This window comes from Lontra canadensis, unplaced genomic scaffold (genome assembly GCF_010015895.1).
Source record: "Lontra canadensis isolate GAN:19392208 unplaced genomic scaffold, GSC_riverotter_1.0 scaffold136, whole genome shotgun sequence".
In the NCBI taxonomy this organism is placed as follows: Eukaryota; Metazoa; Chordata; class Mammalia; order Carnivora; family Mustelidae; genus Lontra; species Lontra canadensis.
Window position 1 is genome coordinate 477,419 of NW_022631130.1, and position 21,662 is coordinate 499,080.

The 21,662-nt window shown below is 46.9% G+C and overlaps 1 protein-coding gene across 5 annotated transcripts in view; it reads left to right on the forward strand.

Annotated features, from left to right (window-relative positions):
• The first annotated feature begins 654 nt into the window (after window positions 1-654).
• The window catches only part of MYO7B (myosin VIIB), a 79,600-nt gene continuing 58,592 nt past the window's right edge, over window positions 655-21,662 (forward strand). For 3 of the 5 annotated variants that reach the window (XR_004380909.1, XM_032843206.1, XM_032843207.1), the window contains exons 1-8: window positions 655-697; window positions 8,834-8,947; window positions 10,043-10,195; window positions 11,702-11,886; window positions 14,804-14,925; window positions 18,506-18,648; window positions 19,321-19,434; window positions 21,028-21,181. Coding sequence is in view for 3 of the 5 variants with exons in the window: in XM_032843206.1 (XP_032699097.1) it covers window positions 680-697; window positions 8,834-8,947; window positions 10,043-10,195; window positions 11,702-11,886; window positions 14,804-14,925; window positions 18,506-18,648; window positions 19,321-19,434; window positions 21,028-21,181 (1,003 nt within the window). In the remaining 2 variants the exon portion in view is untranslated. Of the gene's footprint in view, window positions 698-6,155; window positions 6,217-8,833; window positions 8,948-10,042; window positions 10,196-11,701; window positions 11,887-14,803; window positions 14,926-18,505; window positions 18,649-19,320; window positions 19,435-21,027; window positions 21,182-21,662 lie in introns of those variants that run through there. The other 2 variants (XM_032843208.1, XM_032843209.1) reach the window with 2 other exon arrangements.

A 21,662-nucleotide genomic window follows, 5' to 3' on the forward strand; every position in this document is an offset into this window, starting at 1 on the left:
AGGCAGGGCCTCCCAGTCTCCCTTCCTGGCCTGCTGCAGCTAATCGGGCCTAACAGAGTGTTCCCAAAGCCCCCCAGGACGGTGGGGGAGCAGCAAGGTCCTGGGGCCCATTTGAAAGGAAGCAGTTCAGGGTTGGATTCCCAGATGAGCTCCTAACTAACTGGGTCACCTTCCCTCTGTGGGGTCCCTTCTAAGAAATAGGGGAACACCTGTGTTTTGGGGGTGCTATGAGGTTTGGATAAAGTACATCACATGTCTCTAGCTACACTGGCTGCTTACCTCAGCAGTGCCCATGGTGTGTGGGTGATGATTGGTTTTCACATATGTCTGAGCAGACAAAATTTGTGCTTCTGGAGGAGAGTGACGGTGTCTGAAGGATGTTCGAAACCACTCACACTCCCTATGTCCAGCCCAGTACTGAGTGCAAAATAGATGACCAATAAAGATGAGATAAGACAGAATAAACCAAGAAAGCATCTTCTCACACCTGGATGGGACTATGACTTACTCATCCATGTCGTCAAGAGTCACTTCTTGAGCCAGAGCCGATGCCCGGTGCTCAGGGACATGCTTATGTACACACATGGCCCCTGCCCTCCGGGAGCTCCAAGACAGGACCATGTGGACTGACGTTCTGCTTTCTCTCTGCATGCAGGCTGGGAGGAGCTGCTGCCTCAGGATGTTGGCCTTCAGGCTGGTAAGAATTGCATCTATTCCATCTAGGGTTTATGTGGGGAGTTACTAAAGGCTAACTCAAGTCACCCAATGAGAAACAATGAGGGCCCACAAGGAAAACATCAGAGACAAGGGAACATGAGGAACAAGACAGATTATATTACCTAAAGAAAACAAATATGGCCAACCTCTGGGCCTGGGCAGATGACCACACTTGCACAGCAATCCCTCACTTATATCTCGGGCTTAAATGCCTTGACAAAGTGATGTCTCTTTTGTAGTCTCATTGCAACTGTTGCAGGGAGCTTACTCAGAGGGAATGGAAATCAAATACTGGGTCTGATCTCCACTTTGGGCTCTGCACCATCTTCCCTCAGCTCAACAGACATACAAGTGCCTGCTGCATAGCAATGGCCAAGAGATGGCTCCATGGGGGAAGGAAGCAAATGCTGAGACCCTGCCCTGCACTGGGGTTGGGATGCAGGGCACCTCCAGGCAGCTGGGGTGGTGCATGCAGGACAAGTGAACCTTGGGAGCTGGAGTAGCCCAACCCACCCTGAATTCCAGCCCAAACCTGGGAAATCCAGATGGCAGAAATTCCATTTTGGTAAGAAGATGCCCCAAATATTCTTCTGCCTACAAAGCCAGAAAGTAGCCGTTGTCTCCTTCTGGCTGTTGGATCTACACTGCTGAATGGGGCAGCATCCCCCAGCCACCAAGGGCTCCTGAAACCAAGCCTCCCAACTATCTGAATCACAGAAGTGTGACTAGCATTGTTTCTTTCAGAGAAGAGACAGGCAGTTTTAGACTGGAGAGAGGACACACAGTCTCAAAATTCAAATTGCAAGGACTTTTAGTATTCAAAAACATTAGAACTTGGCACCATTTTGGAGCATGAGGAGCCCAAGCTGTAAGGCAAAGCCAGGCTTATTTCACAAAGGAATACACTCCTGGGATGCACTAGTCCCAAGGGTCCCACTGGGAACATGACTAACTTCAAGCAGAGTTTAGAAAGATAACTCCTGGAGGCATATTATTCTCAGTTGCAATTGTGGGCCTGTTCTGTCTTCTAAGATGGCAGGTTCCTTGGAAAGAGGGTGAAAATCTGATTCATCGGTGATCCCTTCAGTGGGTACTAGTGATTTCTTGAATAAGGCGTGGAACCATACTATGCTTATTTCTGATGTATCATCCATCTGGGCTGTTCTGTGCTGGGCACTATGCAGGCTCCTGACCTGTGTTACATTCCATCTTCACAACAGCTCAGTGACGCTGCCCTGTTCAACAGATGAAGAAAACGATGCTCAGAGAGGTTAAGTGACTTGCCCAAGCCCATGTAGCTCTGGAATGGAGAGTAGGGATGAGAACCCAGGTCTGTCTGACTTCAAAGGGGCTCTTAGTCTGCTCCGCAAAACTATACCATAACAAAATCCCATAACACATACAGACTGGGCGGCTTGAACAACAGAAATTTATTCCCTCACAGTCTTAGAGACTAGAAGTCCAATAACAAGGTCCCAGTAGAGTTAGTGTCTGGTGAGACCTCTCTGGCACGCACACAGGCACCCTCTCTCATGGTCTTCCTTCATTGTGCGTGCGTGTGTGCGTGCGCGCGCGCGCGCGCGCGCGCGCGCACACACACACACACACAGGGAGGAAGAGAGAGCGTGTGCACTGGTGTCTCTTCCCCTTATAAAGACACCAATCCTACCAGGTTGCAGCTGTACCTCTTTGACCTCATTTAACTTTAATTACCTTCTTAAAGGCCCTATCTCCAAATACAGTTACACTGGGGGATAGAGCTTTGACAGATGAATTTGGGAAGGACACGATTCAGTCTATAATAGACTTTAATGTTTACTCTAATCTCTATTAAGAAAATCCAAACATGTTGAATAACTATATCATGGAAAAAGTCTTTATTTTTTTTAAAGCAATTAGCAGCAGATCCCCTCCCCGCCGCTCCCCACTTCCTCTACCTCCTGCCAACTGGCCCCAGGTTTGTAAAGTCTTCTAATAGAATTAAAATGGGATTTGAGTTGGAGAAATCTGATTTTCACACTTTAGAAGTACACCCAGGCCAGGAGTGAGGTGGGGGTTTCTCCAGGAGCAGCTCAGGGTTCCTTTCTCAAAGAAAATGGCTAACTTGCCGCTGTGGGAAGCTCTGCCAATTGCTTGCTGTGTGACCTTGGCCAAGCTTTCCATTCTCTATACCTTAGTTTTATCATCTGTCAGATGAACGTGGGGCTGTCCGAGATGTCTCAGAACATCAGCGGTAGTGCCCTTTGTGACCTGATGATCCTTCCCAAGGGTGGGGAGACACAGCTACAGGTTCTGAGATACAAAGACCACACTTGCTGCCCCTGTCACTTGACATCCACTCCCCCAGTCTTCTTCCAATCTGCTTCAACCTCCTCTTCCTGCCCTCTCAGGCTATCTTTCTGAGTCAGACCAGCCATGGTTCAAATCTCACACTACCACTTCCATCTTTGTGGTGAGATAAGAATAATGATACCATTGTTGTGAGGGTTACACTGGGTCATTGGAAGTCACATATAATCCCAAACTTTGAAAAAAACTTTAGGACCACTAGATGTTCTGAATGTGTACAGTGGGGGAGAATGGTCTAGGCAAAGGAAACAGAACATGCAAAGACCCAGAGGGAATCAGGCCATGGTGCATCTGGGAAAGTACCAGGAGTAGGTGGCAAGTGTCAGGGCTAAATCTGCTCTGTATACAGTGGTGTCATGAGTCCCAAGTTGTACAGAGTTTTGCAAATGTGTCTGCTCCAAACTGGGATGTGCTGCCGGATCCAAGGACTTAGCATGAAAAAAAATGAAAGACTTCTCACTAACAATTTTTACATTGCTTACCCATTTAAATGATGATATTTTGAATCTTTGGGGTTAAATAACAACACTCATAAAATTAATTTCACCCGTTTCTCTTTACATTTTAATGTAAATGTGACCACTTGAACATATTCAATTTCATGTGTGGTTTGAATTCAGTTACTATTGGAAGCCCTGGCCTGGACCACACACTAAGGATTTACAAATTGTGTGCTGTGTATAGCATTCCTTTCTGACAGCTGAGAGGATAGGATGAGGGGATTGGCCTGGATCACTTGCCCCACCTCTGAGGTGGAAAGGATGGTATTCCCCAAGAACTCCATGAACTAGGGAGAGAGGAGACCTCAAACAAAAGTGGAAGTCTTTTGAAGAAGGTGATTAGATCTTGCATTGCCAGTGTATTATTTCAACCATTAGATTTTCCCTGATTTTGGCTTTGGGGATTTCATCACAATGCATGTACACACAAGGTAGCTGACTTAAGGAGGAACATGCAGATAGACCTTTCTCTTTGCCATGATCACCAGTTCTCTACCCCCTACCCTACGGACAAGTGAAAAAACCCAGAGCCTGGTGCTGCCACACATTCTGAGCCTCCCTAAGGCCCTGGGCAGAGCATGGTCTTCGGTCACATTAATGAAAACCCCATCTTCCTTCCAAATAAGGACTATGTTTACATGCCTGTGGGCAGAGGGGCTGGAGACCCTTCAATACACAAGACTGGTTGGAAATATTTTGAAATTCAAAGCACCTCTCTGTTAGATTGGCTCAGTCCCAATGCAGGAAGCCATAAACATTTGTTTGCTTGATAGGTAAATCGATCATAACTTATCCTCAACCATACTTTATCAGATGGGGAGGTGGCACAATGATGAGGCGCCAGGAGACATTCCTGGGTAAAACAGGGTCTTTGGCACCAGCAGCAACCATGCCACCTGTCCCATAGAAGGGACTGGCTTCTGGGGGTCTACTGATGGGCCTGTACTGGAACTTAGATCAGAGACCTGCTGCTTGAGATCCCTCGATGACCCATATGACTTTCCATTTATCGAAGTGCATGCAGACGCAGACCATTTCTAGGCCCACCTCTTCCACTATGAGAAGAGAAAGATGTGGCAGGTGGGCACATGGTATCAGGGCACCATGACTGTTTTGGTGAGTAGGCCAACAGTCCACCCTCTTTAAAGACATTAGTGTGAAGGACCAGGTCTCCAGGAACCGGATTGTTCGTGGTTTCAGGTCTTTGAGCTTCCTTGTAGTAATTTCGGTCTCAGGCTGGGGCACTCCCACCTTCTCTCCAGCAAGAGCTCTTCCTGCCACTAGCTGTCTGGTATTTCCCAACCACGAAGAGGGCAAGGACTCCGAGAACTCCTGCAGATCTCCCTGCTCCCTGGAACTCCTCCTCTGTTCCTTACATCTCAGTAGAGGCTCCTACTTTCTTTGCAGCTAACAGCTGCTGCTATTTCTCTTCTTCATTCTTTTCCTGATTTGGCCACTCTTGCACAGGTTTCCCTGCTGATAGAGGTCATGAGGAAGCTGTTTTCTGCTACCTGGTTTCTCATTTGTTTCTTAGGAGAGCTTTGGCCGAAGAGAGGGAAAAGAAATCGCATTCTTTGATATCTTCTTCCAGCCCATGTCGGGCTTACACCTCCTCACCCAGTCTGGATCAGAAATGGTGTCTCTCCTTTTCATCTCTGGTTAATGTCAAGTTTGCTGTCAGATGCCCATCTTCTACCTTTGACTTGTAATCTCGCTGTGGTGAGCTGCCAGCTGTTTTAGCTGCACACTGCAATTCCATCCTCATTGTAAGAAAGCTTCTCCTGGGCCTCTGAGGTCTCTGGTGTGATTTGTTTAGTTCACTTAGCTCTGTATGTTGCTCATGCTGGTTTTCTGTATCCTACAGCAACTGTTCCTTGCTTTAATTTAGTTTTCATTTTTATAAAGTCATATAGACACACCATTTAAAGAATCAGTCCCCCACTTCCTCTTCCTCAGAGGTGACTGCTATTGGACCTTCTAGTTGGTTCTTTGATATTTCCCTCCATGTTTGGAAAGAACATGCCTGCTGTGCTACTTGAGTTTTCTTATTTAAGGCATCATCTATTATTGACTTCCCACCATGAAAGAAGACCTTAGCTCCTTGAGTCTACCCTCATCCTGGCACTCACAAGTATACTACCTGTGTCTTTGTCCTCCCCAAATTGTTAAGCCTAGCTTTGATCAGAAATGCATACACAGTTTACTTTTTATATCTAAGTAAATGCTACTCCCAATTGAGCCTGTGGTGTACCCCTAGCACTGTACTTTCCCTTGCTAGATTTTATCATTGTCTTTTTTCCACCTGTTCAGTTTTCTGTGTATTTATTATGCCTTTAACCCCCAGCTTTCTCCAACATCTGTCAGTCTACTCTCAAAATGTTCTGATTCATATGGAGTTCAGCCGGTCTCATCCTCAGAAGGAAATCTCTCCCAGAGTTGCTGACTTGCGATAGATCAACTGTATCATCTATTTCTGAGGCATACATCTTGACATCATCTTGGGTCTCCTTCACAGCCACCTTGAATATGCTTTTCACCTCTCCTTTGTACTAAATCCCTTTGCCTGCAATTGAGGTCTTTCTCTTGGTTTATACTGTCATTTTGATCTAACAGATCCTGTAATACCTCTCCGAGAAAGGGTACATAGGAGGTAAATGTTTTTTTAACAACTTGCATGTCTAAATTATGTTTAGTCAAGTGTGAATGTCAGCTGGCATAGGATTCCATACTAGATAGAATTTTCCCTGAGAATTGTGAAGATGTTTACTCCATGTTGTTTTCTGGCTTCCAGCATTGCTGTTGAGAAATCAGATACCATTCTAACTTTTGAGCCTTTGTATAAAGCTTATTTTTTCTTTCTGAAAACTATTGTGATTTTCTCTTTGTCTCAAGTATTTTGAAACTTCATGATCATATGTGTTGGTGTGGATCTATTTTCATTTCTTGTACTATCAGCTGAAGTTTTTTCCCCCATTTTTTTTTCCAGAAGGTTTATGGCAATAATACTGCATCTTCAAAAATGTTTGTTACCTTTATACTGGATTGACAATTTGGCTGGGTAAAAAAATTTTTTGATTTTTTTTTTCTTTCTGGTAAAAAACACTTAACATTAAATTTACCGTGTTAACAATTTTTAAGCATATAGTTCAGTATTAAGTATATTCACATTCTTGTGCAACAGATCTGAGAAGATTTTATCTTGCAAAGTTCAATTCAGTGCTTATTAAACACTGTTTTCCCTCCCTTTTCCTCCAGCCTTTGGCAACCATCTTTCTACTTTCTGTTTCTATGATTTTAACTACTTAAGATACTTCTTATGAATGGAATAATGCAGCATTTGTCCTTTCGTGACTGGCTTATCTCACTTAGGTTAATGTCCTAGAGGTCTATCCACATTGTACCATACGGCAGGATTTCTTTCTTTTTTAAGGCTGCATGATATTCCATTGTATGTATATATCACATTTTGTTTATTTGCTCATCTATCAATAGACCCTTGGGTTGCTTTCACATGTTGCTTTTGTGAATAATGCTGCAATGCATGGGACTACAAATATGTCTTCAAGATCTTTCTTTGAATTTCTTTGGATATATACTCAGAAGTGGGATTGCTGGGTCATAGGTAGTTAGAGTTTTAATTTTTTGAGGAAACTCCATATTGTTTTCCCCAGTGGCTACATCAGTTTACAATCCTACCAATAGCGTATAACAGTTCCATTGTTTCTGCATCCTCCCTAACACTTGTTGTTTTCTGCTGTTTTGATAGTGGTCATCCTAATAGGTGGGTTGTTCTTTTCTTGAGATCTTTGTAGGAGTGGTTCAGCCCTCAAATAGGATTTGACTTTGTCCTGAATTTTCTCCTTATAAGTGAACTTATCTTTTTGTCTGCCTACACCCCCCCAAATTTTTTTTTTAATTTTTTAGTTCAATAACCTTTACTAGTCTGTGTCCTAGAGTTGATTTTTCTTTGTCATTATTTCCTGGGACCCAGTGTGCTTTCAATCCACAGATGCAAGGATTCCTTAATTTCTGGAAAGTTATTTTGAATTATATCTTTAACTAATCTTTCTGGGTTTTATTTCTAGTTACCTTCTTTGTGCATTTATGTGTATTTTTGTCAATCTTCCATATCTATCTTTCTTTTCCTAATACCTGCTTTAAACATTTCTGTGTCATTCTGCTCACTTTCTCCTCCTATCATCAGAGATCTTCCCTGTGCTTTCAGCAGTGCTTGTTTGCCTGCTGTTTCTGATTCTGCTTTTGTTTCTGGTCCATGTTTATCTCTTTTCTTCCATTTCTTTCTCCAGCTTTGTCAATTCATGTCTCATCCTTTTCAGTTGTCTCAGCATCTAATTTCTGAGCTCTTGCTCCTGCTCTACTTTTTTTTTTTTTTGAAGATTTTATTTATTTATTTGAGAGAGAAAGCATGAGAGGGGAGAAGGTCAGAGGGAGAAGCAGACTCCCCATGGAGCTGGGAGCCCAATTTGGGACTTGATCCCAGGACTCCGGGATCATGACCTGAGCCGAAGGCGGTTGCTTAAACAACTGAGCCACCCAGGCATCCTTTATATTTCTCCTGCTCTACCCTTCAATAAGATTTTGGAAACCATGGGGAAATACTTGGCCACAACTTTCTAGTGTTGTATGGCAGTTTTGTCGGTTGGTTGGTTGATTGGTTGGTTGGTTGGTTTTTCCCTGGTGAGTAAAATTCACCTTCTCCTTTCCTCCTTTTGGATTTCGGTATCTTTGTACATAGACCTGCGCTGATTCCTTTCAGATTACTCCTCTTTGAATGGGGTGAGCTTTCTCAGGTCAGAAGGAAGTTCATGTGGGTCAATGCCATGCTGCAAGCTAGCAGAAACCTAGTGAGGGTTTAGTCTTTGCTTCTCTCCACGCAAAGGGTTTGGGTGGTATAGGGCTATTCATAGGGCAAAGACTTTTTCCACCTCACAGTGCAACTTTTTTCCTGCAAATATGGCTTGTCTGTTTCCTAGAACCAAGGTAGGCCAGGGAATCTTCCACAGCTACCTCCCACCTCCCACTACCATCCTGGCAAAAGCAAGCAAGGGCAGGGAGGGAGGGAGGGGAGAAGAAGAAGGAGAGGGAAAGAGAAGGAGGAGCAGAAGGAAGGGGCAGGAGAGAGAGTGCACCCCAGCCACCTTGGGGGGTCCTGGTTGGAAGGGACAGCCCCCTGGAAAGTGTATATCTTGAACAGGAAGGAGAACGAGGAACAAATATCTGACCACTGTCTTCTCTCTGCTCTCCAGGGTGACCATGTGTGGCTGAACCCCCTCTCTGCCAACAAGAGCAGCGTGGCCATCGGGTGCATTGTCAAAGAAACAAAGCCTGGCAAGATCTTGCTTGAAGATGATGAGGGCAAGGTCAGTGTGACCAAGTTGTCCAGGAGCTCAGGGCCCACCCTCACCTCCCCATCCCTCCAGGTCCCTGAGCCCCTCTCCTCTTCTGGTGCTGCTTTCCAACATTAGGGGTTCCAGAGCCCAAGTGGGGGGAACCTACCTGGCAGAAGAGACCATGGTGGGGTCCTGTCATGGTAAACATCACATGTCTGTCTTGGGGAGTGTTTCTATAGTCAAAGAGCAGGGAGCAAGTTGATAGTTGAAAAATTAGGCCAATTAGGGGAGCAGGAAGGAGTGAAGTGGGGAAGGGTCTGTGGCAGAGAGGAGAAGGCAGCTGAAAGCTGGTTTGCAAAGCAAAGGAAGGTGAGCTGGAAGGATAAAAAAGAGAGATGGAAAGGTATTTGAGAAAGGAACATGGAGAAGAGGGCCCCCAAAATGTGAGGAGGAAGGGGATGAGATTCAGTTTATCCTGAACAAAATAGCCTAAGCAAGAGAAAAGTGGGAAGCTGGGGTGACCTGCAGGGTTGCAGCTCAGCCAATTGGGGGTTGGGGGAGCAAGCTTGGCCAAGCATGGCGCCCTGGGGAAGGGCATGCAGGGTGAGGTCCAGCTGGTCCCTTCAGTCTCATCGGGGGGACCTCTTTGCTGAGGTGCTACAGCACAGGGCATGTGGAAACTTGGCCTCCAGGGAGAAGATTCTAATCTGTGATCTGTGAGCTCCATATTAGGGGAGATAGTAAAAGATGAACAATAATATTTTCTATTTGCAAAATATCTATGTTTTACAGTTTAAAAAGCACTTTTACTTGCATGATCTTATTCATTCCAACAATCTGTGAGGCCCCCAGCTGCAAACTGTCCCTGATCCTAATCACAGCCAAATCTGACTTCTGAAGTCAGCTCCTCTGACCCTGGTCTGAAATTAGTACCAGCTACACACTGACTTCTGACCCTGCACACATTCTTTCTCCGACCACAATCTTCCCTGATCCTGCCTTAGGTTTCCCTGGACCTCAGCCAGAGACTAGTCAAGCTACCACGTCAGCAGATCTGCGGGGAACTTGGAGAGGAGGAGCTGTGGGTTGGCTGCGCCTCAGGGGAGTCTGTGTCTTTTGTTCCAGGAACACTGGATCCGAGCAGAGGACCTTGACACCCTCAGCCCCATGCACCCCATCTCTGTGCAAGGTGTGGATGACATGATCCGCCTGGGGGACCTGAATGAGGCAGGCATGGTGCACAACCTCCTGATCCGCTATCAGCAGCACAAGATCTACGTGAGTCCCCCATTTCCACCTCCTACCCGGGGAACTCGGTCCACAGGCACTGACCTCTTGGCTGTGTAAAAAACAAAAACAACAACAACAACAACAACAAGAAAACAGGCACTGTGGGTTTGGAGCCAGACATACGTGGTTCAGTCCCCACTCCCTGTGCCCTCACTGCCTGAGGTGGTCAAGGAATTTAATGTTTCTCCATCTCTGCTCCCCAATCCAAAACAAGTAGGGTGATAATACCACCTTTGAGGTCTCGGAAAACTGACATGTAGCATGCCAGCATAGTGCCTGGTACACAGTAGGTGCTCAGTTAGTGCTGTGGCTCAGTGGAAGGCCTGCTCTGATGGCCAAATGGACCAGAGACCATAGGATTAGACATCATCTGCCTGGACCCTTCCTACGCATGTGGCAGAGACAGAGTCACCACGCAGAAGACCTCTGTCCCCCTATGAAACAAGTCCTGGGATGGCCAGGAGGGCCATGTGGGTAGATGTGGGTCCTTCTCCCAAAGCCTGGCAGTGGATGGGAGGCTCACCCCAGCCCTAAGCCGTGCATCCCTGTTCCAATGCAGATTTTCCCAGTAGAGCCAATATTCAGAACTGACACCAGCCCTGCCCTAACAGGGTATGGCCTAGGAAGCCACTGCCTGGCCCTCTCCTGGCGAGAGGGGGCTGGGATGGCTCTGAGGAGACTTTCTAGAAGGCTAAGAGGAGTGGGAGAATGAGCAGTGGACCCCAAATAAAGGGGAAGGCTAGCCAGGAGACTGAGGAGGCCCTGTGGGAGAGAGGGGACAGAGCATGCTGAGTCCACTCTGGCTGAATGTGAGTCAGAGCTCCTGGAACTGATAACGCCAATAAGCTAAAATGAGCTTATCCTTTATCCTTTCCAAAGAGCTTATGCTTGCATTCTTTTATCTGGTTGTCACAGTCCTTGGAGTAAGAGAGATTGAACTCTCTGTTCCTAAAATGAAAGCTAGGATGTGGGTAATCAGGTGACTTGATGATGTGGCTATCCCTGTTCCACTCCCAGAGGGACAGTCAGACATCCTGGGGGCTTTGGGTGAGCAGGTGGTCCTGACCGGGGGTGGGGGGGGCGATCCTAGGAAGGATCAGTGGAGGCTACTCTTGCTGGCCAGCCCCACAGAGGAGGCCCCTGTGGGAGGCAGGTGAAAACTCATGTCATGAATTCAGCCAATTTTTATTGAGCATTTTATTATTCTAAATACTGGACAGAACGCTAAATAGTTAACATAGAGAACCACACTTAATCTTTCTGTAAAAGCACTCGCCCCCCCAGCTCCCATTCACAGTGAGCGCCCCTGTCTTCCGGAACGGAGGATCGGAGCAGCTGCGCATCTTGTCTCCCTGGCCCAGAATCTGACCCCACTTCTCTGCTAGACTCTGTCAGGCCTGGTAAACCTCCGTGGGGGCACCCAAGGCCAAGGTCAGGACCAGGCAGTGTTGGCCTTCAGAGCAGAGGGTACTAACCATCTGTTCTCTTCCCCAGACCTACACAGGCTCCATCCTGGTGGCTGTGAACCCGTTCCAGGTGCTGCCCCTCTACAGCCTGGAGCAGGTGCAGCTCTATTACAGCCACCACATGGGCGAACTCCCACCACATGTCTTTGCCATTGCCAACAACTGCTACTTCAACCTGAAGAGGAACAAAAGAGACCAGTGCTGCATCATCAGGTGGGGCTCAGGGCTCCCTGAATTCCTGGTAGGGATCTCTGACCGTCCAGTAAAGCAGGGAGCCCCTCCTCTCCCTAAACCCCTCCCATCCAGCATGCCTACAAAGCCTGTTTGATTTAGGGGCTCCCATTCAACTGTAAACACCCTAGCTCACCTGCACCTGGCCCCTACTGCCCCTTCACCCTGACATTTCCCTCCAAGTCTTCCATCCTGCAGAACCTGTTCTTCCACTGTATGAGCAGAGCCTGATTGCCCAGCTTTCAGTGAATATTTCCTGAGACAAGGAAAAAAAAATGTGATGGGCACATTTAATGGAACAGAGGCTTGGGGGCTCAAAGGTCAAAGAGATGAGGTCTCACTCAAAAAAAAAAAAAAAATCTCTGGGCAGGCCTCAGATGAAGACAGTAGCAACAGCTCCAGTGGCCAGCTCTCAGGTTGCTGAGGCCCAGGAGGGACATGTCCTGCTCCAGTCCAGGTCCTGACCCTGCTTCAAAGACCCTCTGCTTGGCCTGACCTCCCTACTTCCTGCACAGGCCCTCCTGGTGTGGAAGGAAGGGAGGGAGAAAGGGAAAGGAAGGAGGAGGGAGAATTTGCCTCCAGGGCACATTGCTTGGAGATATAGGAGACTTCATTCATTCATTCATTGGAGGCTCCACTGTGCTCCAGTTGTATGCCCCGCATTGTACTACTGTGTGGAGTTAGCAGCAAATGAGAGGGACTAAAATTCCCACCTCATGGAGCTTACATTCTAAAAGGGGAGACACACAGGCAATAAATAAGCCAATTTTTAAAGGCAGGTAATGAAAGCTTAGAAGAAAAGCACTATAGGGAAAGAGAAAAGACAGTGATGGGGCTACTGCTCTAGGTGGAGGGCAGATGAAGCGTGGCCTCTCTGAATGTGATGTTGGCACAGAGACCGAAATGAAGTCCTGTAGCATTGATGATCACTGTTCTCAGCAACCCTCTGAAGTAGATATTCGTTTTCCTTTTCTACTGTTGGAGCAGGAGGTGGTATTTAGCAGCAGGGAGGCTGAGATCCTTTTCCAGAGACACACAACTGTTAAGCAGGGAATTCAAATGCAGGGCACTGGAAAGAAGACAGAGAGGTGTCCTGGGGTGACTTCCACTTCTCAGGAAGTGAACAGAGTAATGTGCCAAGGAGGGCTGGTGCTCTGTCTCCCTCCCAGGCTCTCCCTGCCTACTCAGTGTGTTCCCACTCCCATGCCTCCCAGGACTGGGAGGACCAGCCTCACCACAGGAGGCCTCCTGAGCAGAGCTGGCCCCTAGGCTGGCCTGGAAGTTCACTGGGCCAGCTTTCACCTCCATGACATCAGTGCCTCAAGAAGAGGGCAGAGCACCCTGATCTGTGGCTTTTTGCATGAGCAGAAGATCATTCTGAGTTAAACTGCCTTCTCTTCCTGCCCTCGCCTCCCTCAAGGCCATAAGAAAGGCCACAAGCAAGTCACTCCTGCTCTGCCCGCATATCCTGTCTCTACCTTGGAGGGTTGTTTGGGGAATTCATGTTCATGGCAAGTGGCAGAAGTTTGTTGACTGGACTGTCTTGGCTGGCATAGTAATTGTGAACATATTTGATCAAAACTTTTCTTTAAAAGAATACTTTCAGATGAAACAGTATTTGTTCTGGATTTGCTTCAAAACAGCACAGGATGGGAAAGAAAATGGGCCAGCAGCTGGAGCTGGGATGGAACTGTGGGAGTTCGTAATGCAAACTGTAAGGTGCAGAAATCTCCTGGGGATCTTGTGAAAATGCATATTCTGACTGAGCAGAGCTGGGTGGGCCTAGGAGTCTGCATTCCCAACCAGGTGACAAGAATTGCTTTTATTAGCAAGACACTCTTGAGTCTCCATTTGTAATGTTTGACATTTTCCATAATGAAAAATAATTTACCCAAAAGTGACATGCAAACCTCAATAATAGTAATAGTAATCACTACAAACCTGTCTGTGTGCAATATGCCAAACACAAGTATATTTTTAATTTTGTTAAACTCCCTAAGAAGCTTTTAAAAACTAGTTTTCATATGTCACCATTATGAAATTAATATAGCTTCACTATGAAAATTTTACAAAATTTCAGGAAAATATTCTCAGAAAAAAATTTCTAGATACTTTGGAAAGAAAAGGATTCCCCTATCCACTTAGTTAAAATTATACTAAATAGTAGGGACTTTTGTCACTTTATGTACCTAATAAACATTGTCCACCTCACTGAGGCTCTGTATAGGTTTCGTTCTAATGGTTGCATAATGTTTTTTGACCCAAGGGAACATAGCAAATCTCCCCCTTTGTGTTACTTCTGATTTTCCACAGCTGTTGGTTATTTTTAAGACTTTTTTTAACGTAATCTCTACACCCAACATGGGGCTCAAACCTATACCCTGAGTCGCATGCTCCACCAACAGAGCCAGCCAGGTGCCCCTGATACCTGCAATTGTAATGATCAATAAAAAATGTTTTAATGAGCACAAAGCTTGTGGAGAAAGCTTTTTCTGATTTGGGGATCATTTTCTTAGGCTAAAGGCAGGGTAATTGTGAATGATGCAGTCTCCCCTCTGGCCAGCTCACAGAGAGAATGTTATATCAAAATATTGCATCATCTGGTCCTGTTCATTCATCTGTTGTTACTGAGCACTGAGCCCGTGACACTGGAATAAACCAGATACAACCATGCTCCAGGGTCTCGCATCCAAGGCAGGGCAGAAAAGATGAACACACCAATAACTGATACAAAGTAGACAGCTGAGACCCATAGGAGAAATGTGGCAGGACTTGTGCACAGGGAGGAGCTATCCCTGTTCAGACCTGAAAGTGGGCCTGTGGTGGATTTGCAGAAGAGTTGAGGGTATTGAAGAAATGACTGCTTTATTGACTGACATCTTGAGTGCCCTCTTTGCAGTGGTGAGTCTGGGGCAGGGAAGACAGAAACCACCAAGCTCATCCTGCAGTTCCTGGCCACCGTCAGCGGCCAGCATTCGTGGATTGAGCAGCAGGTCCTGGAGGCCAATCCCATCCTGGAAGGTGAGTGGTCACTCTTAGGACGGGCCTTCCTCCCCGGCCCTGCGGGCTTCCTGGCACTTCCTGCCAGGAGGTTCCCATGGGGAGGGACAGGATAGTACCCTTCTGTGACTTCACAGGATACCTCAGGACAGGAAAAATGAGCACGTGGCGAATGGTAGTGTGGGGGCTCCCGGGAATCACAAGCTTTCACTAAGTGTGTTTTCCATAGGATCAAAACAAGTATTCCTTTTAAATAAGGACTCTGAGATGAAGCTGGTTTGGGAAATGCTGGGTGTGTCCATTTGGGTCACCTGGGGGGGCATTGCGAAGCTGGTGTTAAGACTGCAAGAGGTTGGCTGAGGGGTACCCTTGATCGAGACCAAGGGGGAAGTAGCAGGAACAGGCAGGAAAAGCATCCTGACTAGGATACCTGTAGGACACACAGGAAAGGGGAGAGTGGAATGGGCAGGATGAGGTTTCAAGCTGTGTGCAGATCTGCCAGGGTCTGAGGGGGAGCTCAGAGCAAAGTGCCCATTAGAGGAGGCCTGCACTGGGTGCAATGGCAGGCCATAAGCCTCCTCGCTCAGTCTCTGATGGGGGCAGACCAGAAATGAGTGACTTGGATTCCCCAGTGACCAGCCACGGTCAATGCATTTTCTCTGTTTCTTTATAACACAGGTGTGTTTTATGTACAGTGAAAGTTCACATTTTTCGATATAGAGTATGAATTTTGACAAACTCATGGTCATAGTTTTAGTTCCATCTTAGTCATGTATGGAATGTTCTATCACCCCCAAACTTCCTTCATGCCTCTTTGTAGTCAACTCTCTTCCCAACCCCAACCTTTGGCAACCACCAGTTTGTCTTTCTTTCCCCTAATACAGCCAACCCCTGAATCATGAGGGTTTGAATTGTGCAGATCCACTGACATGTGGACACAGTATTATAAATACATCTTCTCTTCTTGTGATTTTATTAATAATATTTTCTTTTCTCTAGCTTACTTTATTGTGAGAAGACAGTTTATGATACATATCCAAAATGTGTTAATTGACTGTGTTATCAGTAAGGCTTCTGGTCAACAGTAGTCTATTGATTAATTAGTTTTGTTAATTAGTTAAGTTTTGGGAAGTCAAAAGTTATACACAGATTTTCGACTATATGAGGAGTTAGCATCCCTACCCCCCACATTGTTCAAGGGTCAGTTGTAGTTTTATCTTTTCCAGAAGGTTATATAAAGGAAATCATATGGTTTGCCATCTTTTGGGTCTGGCTACTTTTGTTACCATAATGCACCTGGGATTTTTCATGTTGTTTTCTGCATCAATAATAGCTGAAGGGCACCCAGGTTGTTATAGGTTTTAGTGATTATGAATAAAGCTTTACAGACAGTTGCGTACAGGTTACTGTGTGAATATATGTTGTTCTTCTGAATAAACACGTAGTTGTGAAACTGTTGGGTCATATGGTGAGACATTTACCTTTGTCACAAACTGCCAGAGTGTTTATCGAAGTGGCTGTACCATCTTGCACTCCCAGCAGCAAAATACGAGAGTCCTGGTTGCTCCACATTGTCACCAGCATGTGGGCCTGTGATGGTGGTTGCTTGCTACTCCAGTAGGCACAGACTGGTGTCTCACTATAATTTTAATTCAAATTTCCTTAATGGCTAATGGCATCTTTTCGTGAGCTTATTTCCTATCTGTGTATCTTCTCTGTATCTATTAAAACCTTTTACCCATTTTTAAATTGAGTTGTTTCCTTATTAATGACTTGTGAGTTCTTTATATCTTCTGGATACAAGCCTCTTATAAGATATGTTTTGCAAATATTTTATCCCAGTCTGTAGTTTGCCCGTTCATTCTTCTAACAGTGTCTTTTATAGACCAGAAGTTTTTATTTCCATAAAGTTCAATTTATCTTTGTTTCTCTTATCAATCATGGTTTTGGGGTCATATTTAAGAAATCTTTGCGGCACCTGGGTGGTTCAGTTGGTTAAGTGTTTGACTCTTGATTTTGACTCAGGTCATGATCTCAGGGTCATGAGATCGAGCCCTGTGTCCAGCTCTGCTAAATTCTCTCTCCCCTTACCCTTTGCCCCCTCCCCCCACAAAAAAAAAAAAAAACAAACAAGAAAGAAAAAGAAAAAGAAAGAAATCTTTGCCTAATCCAGAGATTTCATGTTTTCTTCTAGATGTGGTACAGTTTTAGCTTTACATTTAGGTCCATGATCTATTTTGTATTGTTGGGGTTTTTTTTATGGTGCAAGGTATAAGTCGAGTTTCTGCTTTTTTTCCAATTTTTTTCCTTCCCTTTCTTTTCTTCTTTTCTTTCATAATAATTTTATCCCCTATTGTCAAAAAGACTATTCTTTCTCCATTAAGTGGCCTTTGCACCTTTGTCTAAAATCAGTTGACCATACATGTGTGGGTCTGTTTCTGGATTCTCTATTCCATTCTGTTGCTCTCTCAGACCCTTTTGCCAGTGCCACACTGTCTTGATTCCTGTAGCTTAATTCCATAGCTTAGTCAGTTTTTCAGTCAGGTAGCCCACAACCTCCGATTTTGCTTTTCCTTTTCAAACTTGGCCATTGTAGGTGTTTTACCTTTCCATATACATTTTAGAATCAGGTTGCCAATTTCTACCAAAAGGAACCTACCTCAGGCTCTTTCTTGATGAGAGATCTGCCACTGGGTTCAACAACGTGAAGTAGGTTTCCCAAGCATAGGTAGCCTCTGTAGGAGCCTCTGCTGTCTGTTGGGATTCCTCAAGGCAGAGACCAAAGAACCCTTTTCCTTTTCTCATAGGACTATGTATGCGGTATGTTGTATGGTGGTATTGTCAACCTGCATCCCAACCCACCAAAGGGTCATGAAATCAGTCTTTTAGGACAAATTAAATTGCATAGAATAGAAAACACCCCAGGGCATTGCTCTTGGTCAGAACCAGTACTGAATATTTCCTTTTATTAATGTGTACAGGTGGGGAGGGTGTGCACTAAGACACAACGCAAAGGATCTTTCTTATTGTGGGTCGAATCAGAGAAGCTTGCAGAAACAGCTCTATGAAATGCACTTTGGATCATGCTGCAATCCAAGAGTCTTCTGGTCTGACCTCCTCCTCTGAGCCTGGTCCCTACCAGCTGTTGCTACTCTCCCTATAAGCTTCCCCTCTCCAACCCGGCCCCCGCTTCAGCCTAAGCAACCTTTCTAAAATACAAATCTGATCCCACACTCCCTCAGAAGCTTTCCTGACTCCCCCATCACCAACAGACTAATTCCAAGCTTCTTAGCCTGGCATTCAAGGTGTTGTGCTATTAACTAGTTCTATCTATCTTCCATTGCTTTCCTCCTGCATTTTATGCTCCAACCAAACTTGCCCCTCTGCAAATATACCCCATGCTTACTGGCATCTGTGCCTTTACTTGTACTTTGTCTTCCTCTCAGCATACTCTTGGTTGCCATCATTTTCTAGTGCAGTACTACCCATCCTTCAACTCTGGACTCAGCCACCTCCTCTCAGAAGCCTTCCCAGATGATCCCACTCAAAGTAAATTCTCTCCTCTCTGCTCCCATCATGGGCATCACCCTCTGGCCCTCAGCCTTCGGAAATGCCAAGACAATCCGAAATGATAACTCAAGCCGCTTTGGGAAGTATATTGACATCCACTTCAACTCCAGTGGAGTGATCGAGGGTGCACGCATTGAGCAATTTCTCCTGGAGAAGTCCCGGGTCTGCCGGCAGGTAAGGCCTCCCTCTGCTGCACTGGTCCTGGGGAAACCTCCACCCACCCCAGGACCAGGAGCCAGGGAATGAGAAGGCTTCCAACAGAGTTTCCCTTCCATCACTCTCATGCCTTCATTGGTCTTAGTTTGCTGCCACTGAACCCTGGCCTTACCCTGAGATGGGCCAAGGACCCCTAGAATGGGATAATGATGGTCCTTTCCCAGTATTCAAGAAAAAGAAATGATAGCATTTTCTGTTTTGAATTTTCCATCCATATCATGTTCTATATCATTTGGTGCTTACTACCCACCTTAACCAGAATTAATTTTAAGGCCAGGCCAGTCACCAGCTAAGGAAATGGATCCTGGCTTCACTCCCAGCTTACAACTTTAGGCAAGATGTCCTCAGGTTTGGGAAGAGCAGTGGAGATGCAGGGAAAATCCTGGGAGCCATGTGTTTGCTGCGCATGGTGGGTGGCCTATAGCACAGGGCTGTGGGCATAAGCTGGCTTGGAGGACCAGAATGAGGACATCGACAGAACCGAACGACCGTTGGGTCAATGCCAGAGCCACATCTGGTTGACAGACCTTGGAGCAGAAGCTGGGACAAGGCTGGAGGCGGGAGGCATTTCTGAAGCCTGGCAGCCTTAGGGGAGTGTTTACCAGGCTTTCTGGAACACCTTTCCATCAGGCCCCAGAGGAGCGGAACTACCACATCTTCTACTCCATGCTCATGGGTATGAGCGCAGAGGAGAAGCAGCTGCTGAGCCTGGGGACGCCCTCTGAGTACCACTACCTTACCATGGTGAGGCCCTCGCCACCCCACCCCTGTCCTCCCCGCCCCTCCTCTTTCAGGTCCACCTCTCCCCGCCCCGCCCCTGCCCTTCCCGCCTGGTCTCCCTCCGGTCCACCTCTCTTCGCCCTGCTCCGCCTTCCTCGTCCCGCCTTCTCTGCCCCTCACTGCCTCGCTCCGCCCCCGCCCTTACCCTTCCGGTGCCGCCTCCTCCCTCCAGCTCTCGGCGCTGCGCCGGCCTGCTCATCCTCTACCTGCTCCCACGCTGCATCTCTCAATAGCAAAAGGAGAAAGGAGAGGAAAGCTGGTTCCTGCTGCAGCTGTGGTTTACAGCCCCAGAAAAGCCCTGAGGCAGGAATTGAGGGTTCCCCTTTTCCATCTTCCACTCCACCCTTCTGTTCGTATGACTTTCAGAGACTTAACCCTTGTCCATGTGCTTCCTTATTTTCTTCTGAACGCAGAATCCTTCCCGACAAACCTCAGCCTTTTCTGGTTGCAGCAGACAGACGTTCCAGCAGGTGATAGAGAGTCTTAGCCATGTTTCTCCTTCCTCGGTTTCATTCTAGTTGCCCATCCTTGTAGGTGCCTGTACAACTTGAGCTCTAGCAAAGCAGGGACCTTGCTCTTCCTCTGGGCTGCATCCCCACACCTGGAACAGTGTGATGCGAGAGGCCATCCAGCTCAAGGTTCTGTTAAAGGGGATGGAATCTCTCCTGCCTACCCCATATGGAGGCCTTCCTCGTTTCTTGCCCAGATCATGGTGGTAGTTTCCTCCTGCATCCTCCCTGTCATCAGACTTGACCCCTAACCCAGCACCCAATCTGCCGACCTTCCACAGCTCAAGTCTGACAGGTCATGTCTTGGAGTACAGTTGTGCAGGAGCTCCCTGTGGCTCCGTGGCATGGTTTCCAAGGGCCTCCAGATCCCATCATCCCTCCACCTCTCCCCTTCCACTGTGACCCCAGCTTCCTCGCAAGCCCTGTCCCTGTCTCCACCTCACAGCCCAGCTCCAGCTGTCCACTGCCTAGATCACCCTCTCCCTGTGCTGCTGTGGAGCCAGTTCAGGCACCACCGCCATGAAGCTTTTCCCCACTTCCCAGTAGGGCTGGTCCTGGCCCCCTTTGGTCTCAGCACCTGTCAGAGCATATGATACCATCCTTTGCTTCCTGCCTCCCTTCTTGGATGCACAGCACCCCAAGCAGGGTCAGGTCTCTCCGTGTATGGAATTCCCAGCAAGTAGCACAGGGCCTGGTACCCAGGAGCCTTGGAGGGTGCTCGTGAAAGGAAAGAACTCACAGAGAGGGTAAGGCAGGCATTACTGGGGATGGGTGACAAATGGAGGCTGAGAGAAGCTGAATGATGCCAGTGCTAGCTGCAAAGCCCAGGCATACTGTGGCTATGTCAGCATGATTCCACCTGTGGAAGTACTTTCGTGTATTTTCGGAGCTGGAGCCTCCAGGAGGCCTCTCAGAGTCTACCTGGAGCCTATGAAGTTATTAGGCACCCTTGGCTGAGTCCCTGACATGTCTCTGCCCTGCTAGCCCTATGATGGAGGAGGTGTGGTGGGGGGTGGCCCCCAGAATGCTGAAGTGCCTGGTTTTGCAGGGAAACTGCACCTCCTGTGAGGGCCTAGATGACACCAAGGACTATGCCCATGTCCGCTCCGCCATGAAGATCCTCATGTTCTCTGACTCTGAGAATTGGGACCTCAGCAAGTTGCTGGCAGCCATCCTCCACCTAGGCAACGTGGAGTTTATGGGTAATGCTGTTTCCACCCAAACTGTACCCCCTGGGGAGGAAGAGTGGGGGGACTGTGACAGGAGGAGGAAGAAATCTCTGGGAGTTCTCAGCTCAAGAGCCTGCCAAGATCACATGTTCTAACCCTGTCCTGGAAAATGCACTGAAAATTATAGTTATGATTTTGGAGTTCTCACAGGGTTAGAGGGAAGATGTCAAAGCTTAAGGCCCTCCAGAGATGAAAACTCTGATCATCCCCCAGGTTTAGTTAGGACCCTAAAGGGCTACCCCCTTAGGGTAAGGTGAACCAGAGTAAACAAAGCTATGCATGAAGTTGCAAACCCACTTGTAAGCATCCAGGTGGTCTGGGCATCAGGGTATTCTGGCCTATTAGTGCCTCCAAGCATCTGATGGAAGTTCCTTTCTGGAGGAAAATAGCATCAATCTAGATTATACATTATTCCTTTGGACAGTTTTTTAAATTCAACATCCAACATGCAGCC